The sequence below is a fragment of the Lutra lutra genome, chromosome 3 (assembly GCF_902655055.1).
Source record: "Lutra lutra chromosome 3, mLutLut1.2, whole genome shotgun sequence".
Lineage (NCBI taxonomy): Eukaryota > Metazoa > Chordata > Mammalia > Carnivora > Mustelidae > Lutra > Lutra lutra.
Window position 1 is genome coordinate 19,267,663 of NC_062280.1, and position 8,273 is coordinate 19,275,935.

An 8,273-nucleotide genomic window follows, 5' to 3' on the forward strand; every position below is an offset into this window, starting at 1 on the left:
TAAGCTCCTAATTACCCAGCTCCTCCTATATACGGATGCCCCTGAGTATTGCTGGAGACAAGAACAGGAGGCAGTGGTTCTCTGATTGGTAGCTAATCTGCATTTTGCCGAAGCAGCAGCCAGCAGAAAGTCCTCTGACAGTGGGATCTCAGGTTTACTGGGCATCTGTCCAATTATCAGGCACATGCCAACTCCAAATCAATTTCTATCCTCTTATCTGGGCTCCCTGACTTATATGTAGAGCTTAATACCAAGTTGGGGGTCTAACTGCTGAATGACTGTAAGCAGTTTTGAGAGTCCCTGCCCCCCAACCGGAAACACAAAACAACAGTGTCACCTCTATTCAGAGAGGTTGAGTAGAGAGTACAGCTGGAGGGTTGATAAACTAGAACACAGTCTCGGGCAATGTCTCGGGTCTTACGTGTATTTCCCTTCATTTCCTCAAGTGAACCACGATTCAGTCACAGGATCGGCAGGAGAAACCTATGAAGTATATTCAAGTAAAACGTGTCCATTAGTTTTGCTTCTGGTGACTGGAATTTGCTTGAATTTTTTATCAATGAAAACACTGCCGCTTTAAGCACATCTGAGAAATCAGATTATGAAATCAGAACCCACCTATCTCCTCAGGTACTCTTAGAAAGCAGTGTGTGTCTCCATAAAAGCATGAGGAGAAAAAGATGTGTACAGCATCTCTTTATTTTCTTTACCATTGCTTTAATGCACTTTAAAATTTATCTACATCAGTTGGGAACAAAGAAACAAAAATAGACATTTCTTTGTTTTTCATAAATAACTACTCTCCATATTTGATAAAAATTTCAAACCATTATTTTACCTTCCCACAAATATAATACATACAAAATCTTTTCTGAAATAATAAGGTCAGCAAATTAAGTATCTTGAGACTAACATAACCACATACAACTGCTGTTCTACGGACTTCCAGGAACCAAACAAGAAACAAAAACTTCTTAATCAAGATGCTCTGGGTTACCTTTTGTTAATGTTATGGATTCAGAATTATAATCATCTGCCAATAATGATTTATAGATTCAAGTTGATTGTCTCCAAATAGAATACCGCTGGCTCTGACCTGTGAGTTCTGGATCTGACATGACAGTGAGGAGGCATGACAGGCACTATGTGTCCGTGAAAATCAGAAAAAGGACTGAATGTCCTGGACTCCAACTACTGACTTGGTATGTGCCTCATTTGGCTCAGTAATAAATTCACCTGCACCAAACCCGTATCGAAAGTCACTAAATCTCTCATATATATAATATATATTACGTATATACACACCCAAAACACACACATACTACACATACAGTTTCTAACAACCGGGAGTACTATTGTCTCAAAATGATGTACCGTGGACGCGATCCCGCCTGAAATAAATCCTGGGAATTGTCACCGAGCTGCTAGAAGCTTTTAGGGTTCTGAGTCAGGTTACTCAGTGACTTCCATCCTGCCTACCCTTTGCCCCGCTTTAATGTCTTGGTAGCTTTTCCCCCTCAGAATCACCCTCCCCCCAACTCCAGGCATATTTTCTTTCCAGGATGCCTTGATTGGACTTCGGAGGCAAGAAAAGGCACGCGGAGAGAGGGAGCAGGCGATTCGCAGCCACTGTCCCTCACACCTGCCTGGATTTGTGAGGTTCTCTGTCCTGTCTGCCACAGTGGGTGTTAGAAAGCAGTTACTCAAAGCTTTGTCCCTCCTGCCCCCCTTGGTCTTTCTGTAGAGCACAAAAGTGAAAGAAGCCCGTTTAGCAGGGGCAGTTCATTAAAATACACAACTACATTTCCTAGCTCTGGGGCTCCCATTCTGTACTGGAGAGTGCAGGTCACCCACACTGTTGTTAAGGTTCAGTGTGGGATCCATGGGGTTTTCTGCTGGCAGCCAGTGTCAGGATTAGTGCAGCCCTGGCCCAGGAGGAAACAGCCTAATGAATATCAACTTGGAAACAGTGCTGTTGGCACATGATTTAAGCTTGTACGTGTGCACAATTACACAACACACACATACACACACGCACGCGCGCGCACACATACACACACACAGGCCTGTCATTGCGAACGGTCATGTGGAAAGATGACAAAGGTTTGCAAAGATAAACCAATAAGGCACCAAGAAAAATTATTCTCAGCCAATTTAGACAACATCAAAATGTGAGGAGGGAAATACTGTAAGTTAAAGAGACTTCCTAAAGTCTGGCTAACCGATTCACTAAAAGGTCACATTAGTTCCTTTCGACAACCTTCTACATCTTCACCCCCAATCTATGACGTGATATGATGCTAAAAGCTGAACTGTGAAAGGGACCGCCTGGAAGCTGGGCATGCCATTCAACAGAACCATAAATCCTCTTCAATGGCACAAAGCTATCTGTGAAGAAGTTGCTAGACTTCTCTCCCTGTCCCCCAACACACAACCTTTCATTTTATTTGTTTTCATGAGTATGGATTGTTTGCATAATAAAAATACAAATTGGGGAAATAGCGTGTGGGATATAAGCAGAAGGTGACCATAAATAGATCTGACCTCTCTCCTCTGGGTAGGGATGGGGTGGTGGGCAGTAGTAAGACCCGAGGGAAGCAGGTGGGCTTTTATCCTTGAGGGAAGGGAGAGGGAGGGCAGGCGTGAGAACACAGACTGAAAACAAAGGGGCATCTCTAAAATCGGTTCTACAACTAGACCCCAAAAGACATTACCTACATCGCCTCTCCTTGGCTTTGTGTCCTTTGTCAACACCCTTTTTCTGTTTGGTTTTAACTGGTCAGTCTCTTAGAGTTGGCATGTTGCCAAAATGAAAAAATTTTTTAAAGAGGAATTAATCCACTTTCATCCATTTCATGCCACAACTTTTAGATACACTGTGCATCATTTCCAGATTCCCTCCACAAAGAAAAAGTAAGGGGGACAATGCAAATTAAGCACAGTGACTGAAGGCAGCAGAAAAATCTATGTAATTTCCGAGAAGACACCCTAAATGAGGGAAGGGGTCAAGGTGATCACAAAAGGTCCTCATTTGAAAAACAGAAGAATTGGCCCTCAGACAGGGGATCTACTCCAAGGTTCCAAGCCACAGCTTCTGAATAAGGACAGGAATAAGACGTGCAAAGTTCTGTAGTTCTACGTACTAAATTTTGTCGAATCCACTGAAATTTTAACTTGTGCATTTTTATAAACACAAACAGCTTTTGAGAGTCTGCAAAACTACAATACCAGGCTTCTCCCTGCAGCAAAGGGTTTCAGTTCACTATGGAACTATGCAGGTCTTTCCTTATAACCCATGAAGTGAAAACTGACCTGGATTTAAACCTTACTTTCCCAACTTCGCTATACACGAAGCTCAAATGCCCAGACTTGTCATTTTCCTAGGGAGCCATTCTAAATTTTCCAATTGTTTTTGCTGTTTTAGCTTCCTAAATATAGTCCCCACTCAACCCTGGTCACTGGCATTTTGCAGGCCAATGCACTCTCGCCTCCTTCCCCAAGTCATGGCCTCAGACTCTTCACGAAGGAACAGTTAAACAGATTAGAAAAGCAAACAGAATTCTTTAATAGGAAAGAAATGTGTGTGTGTGTGTGTGTGTGTGTGTGTGTGTGTTCATACATAGGCCTTCGTATATACGAATGGTTAAGAAGATTTAGGAAAACAAACAGAATTCTCTAACAGCAAAGTGCATGTGTATTTGCATGGGGGTTCATGCAAGTGTGTGCTCATCATGACACAGGTTTTCTCAGGGAAAAAAAAGAGAGAGAGATTGAGAGAAACAAACTGATGTGGGGGAGAGAGGACAGCTTTCCTCCTGCAGCAGCAGGACCCTGATACATCCTGTGTGTCATTTGTTTTGAGAGACTGAAGAAAGCCGTGTTTTGCTGCTTTGGGACTATCTGACTATTAAACTAGTCCAAAGTCCAGGGACACTTATTTTTCCCTCCTTGCTGCCAATGTTTGTTCACAGGTAGCCAACCTCCCTCCCCCCAGTTCAAGCACCCCATTCAAGGGTGGGTGTGGTTTCTTAATCACAGCTCTCCAGGAGAGGAGGAATAAGAAAAGCTAAAAGACTGTTTAACATGATAAAGGAGGTGGGATGGGTGGAGCAGATAAGAGAAGTGTTGGAAATTTACTTAATTACTGGAGGTATGTTTAGTCCTTAAGTCTAAAAAAGCAGCCCCTTTAACAACTATCTCTAAGTATTTCCAGAAGAAGGGAGTGGGGGTTTACTTTGACCAAAATCAGAACACAGGTTCTTTAAAAAAAAAAAAAAAAAAAAAATGGGATCACTGAAGCCTATTAAGAACCACCCACTCCTTCTCTGGCACAAAGCTGCCATTTTACCAGTCTAGAATTCAAGCTCAACCAATCACCATCCCTTAGGTTTTCAATTTTCCAAATATTTATACCAGCACTCTATAATGCTACCTTTAACTTATTCAAGACAACGCTGGGTGCTGTTAAGAATAAGAATGATTACAAGTACTACAGAAAAGAAACTGAAGCTCGATAAATAAACAAAATCGTCAAACACTCTCTAACCCTGTCACTTTGAGGGGGCCCTAACCACATTATGCTCCCCCTCCTTGGCATGAATTGGGGTTTCCCCTAACTCAGGGACTATAAACAGAGACAAGCAGCTCACCTTAAAGCATCCTGGACACTTTAAGCAGTGAAAGGAGAAAACAAGCTGAGAAAGCACATCCAACAACTCCCCAGTCATAGCAACCTAAACTTTCACTGTTCACATTTTTTTTTAAAGACACAAGTATAGGAAATATATTTTCCCAATTAGACCACACAGTTCAAAGAAACCTGAACCAAGCGGAACTTCATTATAATGCCAACCTTAGGATTGTAAAGCCCCCAAAGCAAAGGTAAATTTTGTTGCCAAAATGCAACAAAGTTAAAAATTAAGAAAACTACATATAAATTAAAAACAGGGTTTCCCTTAAAAAAAAAAAAAGTAGTAAGAAACGCAAAATGGTATACACGCGAGCTGAGCCCCTTTGAGAAGTCCTGGGACAGGTGCTCCTTGAAAGGGCCCTTTTCCCCTCTCCAAGTTGCCCCAGGAGGGGGCATCAGCACCATGAAGGTAAACGGAAGTGAACTTGGCAAAGCTACCAAACAAAACACCCCCTCCCCCCCTCAACTCCCGGCCCCTCAGGGCCTCGGCCTCCTACACGTGCGACAGGGACACCTGCTTGTGGTAGGCGGCGGCCGCGGCGGCGGCTGTGGGGGGGCCCGGCGGCCCGGTCCTGCCGGTGAGCGCGGCGCTCGCGTCATAGTCCCCGGCAGCGGTGGCGCCGCCGCTCTTGTGGCCCCGCCGCGGGCGGCAGCAGCAGCGGCTCGTGAAGCGCCGCCACGACTCCACAGTCTTGCCGGACCAAATCCAGACGCCCGACGTGATGCCCACCACGAGGCACATGAAGTACTTGAGCATGAGCACCCAGTACTCCGGCTTGGCGCGCGGCTGGCCGGCGTCGGGGCCCGGGCACGCGCAGGTGAGCGCCGCCTCCCAGCTCTCGCGATAGTGCTGCTCGTACAGGTAGCAGGCCACCACGATGCTGGCCGGCACCGTGTAGAGCAGCGTGAAGATGCCGATGCGGATCATCAGCTTCTCCAGCTTGTCCGTCTTGGTGCCGCCCTGCTTGATGACGCTGCGGATGCGGAAGAGCGACACGAAGCCCGCCAGGAGGAAGAGGGTGCCCACCAGCAGATAGAGCACCAGCGGGCCCAGCACGAAGCCACGGAGCGAGTTCAGGTTCTGGTTGCCCACGTAGCAGATGCCGGCCACCGGGTCCCCGTCCACCGAGCTCAGCGCCAGCGCCGTGATGGACTTGACGCTGGGGATGAGCCACGCGGCCAGGTGGAAGTACTGTGCGTAGCCGGCGATGGCCTCGTTGCCCCACTTCATGCCAGCTGCCAAGAACCAGGTGAGCGACAGGATGACCCACCAGATGGAGCTGGCCATCCCAAAGAAGTAGACCAGCAGGAAGACGACAGTGCACAGCGCAGGGCCTGTTGTCTCGTAGTGAATGTGGCTATGCTCGCGGCTGCAGGCGACGCTGGCATGGCCCACCACCAGGCGCACCAGGAAGCCCAGCGACACGCACAAGTAGCAGGCAGACAGGAAGATGATGGGGCGCTCAGGGTAGCGGAAGCGTTCCATGTCTATTAGGAAGGTGGCCACCGTGGTGGAGGTGGAGATGAAGCACAGCACAGACCACAGGCCAATCCAGAAGGTGGCGAACGTGCGCTCGTCGGGGCTGAAGGAGGGCTGGTAGCAGGGCACCGCGCAGTTGGGCACCTGGCCCGTGCGCACCTTGTTGTAGAGTGGGTGCGACTCCTTCAGAATGGGCACGAAGGGCTCGCGGCACTTGCACACCGACGGGCCCCCGGCGGCGCACTCGCCCCCCGAGGCCGGGGCCCCTGCTAGGCCTGGGAGGGTAGGTTTGGCCGGGAAGGGCCTGGGGGGCGCCGTGGTGGCCTCGCTGCGGTTGTAATCCATGCACAGGACCTCGGCGTCGCGGCCCAGCACCGGGAGGCGGTCGCAGCTCATGCGCTCCGGCCAGGCGAAGCCGTACTGCCGCATGAGCGGCGAGCAGCCGGCCTTGGCGCGCTCGCACACCGAGCGGCAGGGCGGCAGCGGCTTGTGGTAGTCCGGCAGGCAGATGGGCGTGTACATGGAGCACAGGAAGAAGCGCAGGTCCGGCGAGCAGTGGATCTCCACCAGCGGCCAGAACTGGTGCACCTCCAGGCCAGCCTCGTCCTGCGTGTCGTGGTTGAACTGGTTGGGCATGTGCGTCAGGTTGTAGCCGATGCCGCGGCACATGGGCACTGTGATTTCCTGGCACACGGGGGCCTTGGAGGCAGCCGCCGCCCGGCCCGCCAGCTGCGCCAGGAGCAGCAGCAACAACGAGGGCGGTGCGGCCGGGTCAGGCCGAGCCATAGCCCCCTCCCTACCCTCGCCTCGCCTGCCGCAGCCCGCGCGGGGCCCACGCAGCCAGGGGAAACCCGGCCGGCCTTTCCGCCGACTTGTGTGTGGCGCCGGGGCTGGCAACCTGTTGGTTTCTTTTTCTCTTAAATCCGTCCAAAGAAAAAATGTTTCGGGAAGGCGCTGCCTCCGCAGGCAGCGCTCAGCTCTTCTCCAGATAGGGTGGGGAGGGACGGTTAGGGCTCCGATTCCAGGGAAAGTACTCTTTAAAAAAGAAGCTGGGGGGAGAAGAAAAATTGCAACCACTCCCAATTAGAGGCGAGTCAACGGCACAGTCCCCGCAAGCGCTCTCCAAATCTCTAAGTTAACGTCTCTCCGTTCCTTCCCCTCCACCTCCGGGAACCAAACTACTGACTCCCTGCCTATCCCCAGCCCCCCACCTCCCTCCACGCTGGGCCCTCCGGGCTGTACCCCGGGGTCAGAAAGCTCAGCCGCCTGGAAAAGGGCGGAGGAACGGGGAAAAGAACGGGGAGAAAAGGGAAGGCGCGGGCTCTCACCTTCGCGGATCCCGAAAGCAGCAGATAGTCGGCCCCCAGCCTGGGTTCTCCAACCCCGGGACACTCGCTCAGAAATGCGACTCAGAGACGGGCTGGCACCCGGAAAGTTTGGCGATAGGCTGGGTAATCCGAGACGCGGGACATGGCAGCAGGTGGGGGCGTCTCAGACAGGGGGTCGCACCCTGAACGTGGTCGCCGCAGGCTGGTCACTCGCCCTCTCCTCCTCCGGGGCCCCCCGCATGATCCAAGCAGGGCAGAGCAGGAGCAGGCCGTGCGTTCCACCGGGGGCCGGGAGCCGGACGAAGGGCGAGCGCGCCTGGCAGCACCTGGGCGAGAAGAAGGCGGTGTGCGGCCCCCAGGGGATCCCGCTGCCTCAGTGCACCGCGAGCAGCCGGCGCTGGCCCCGCCGGCACTGCATGGTGCTCGCCCGCCGCCGCGTCCAGCCGGCTGCTCGCCTCCTCCCCTGCAGGGGGCTCCGCGCTCCAGCGGACGCCTGGGGGCGGTGGCGGCGCTCCCGGGACGCGCCCGGCTCGGCTCCTCCCCGCGCTCTCTCACTCTTTCGCCCACCTCCGGCGGGTACAGAACGGCGCGCGGCGGCGACAGCACCGCGGACACCGACGCGAGCTGACCGGCCTGTCCCGCCCCGCCCGGGTCACCTGCCTCTAAAGCCCGCCGGGAGGCTCCGCCCCTTCCCCGCCCCCTCGCGCCGGGGCTCGGTTGGTGGGCCGCCCCGCCACGTTCTCCGCGCGTCCCCGCCCATTGCCCCGCGGGCTCG

General features: G+C 52.2%; 1 protein-coding gene across 1 annotated transcript; it reads right to left on the reverse strand.

Annotated features, from left to right (window-relative positions):
- Positions 1-681: 681 nt before the first annotated feature.
- FZD5 (frizzled class receptor 5) lies at positions 682-7,631 on the reverse strand. The gene is made up of 2 exons (XM_047720869.1): positions 7,499-7,631; positions 682-7,219 (listed from the first exon to the last, which is right to left on the reverse strand). Exon 2 carries the CDS (start codon positions 6,954-6,956, stop codon positions 5,184-5,186), a length of 1,773 nt encoding a protein of 590 aa, XP_047576825.1. The 5' UTR covers positions 6,957-7,219; positions 7,499-7,631; the 3' UTR covers positions 682-5,183.
- Between the last annotated feature and the right edge of the window lie 642 nt (positions 7,632-8,273).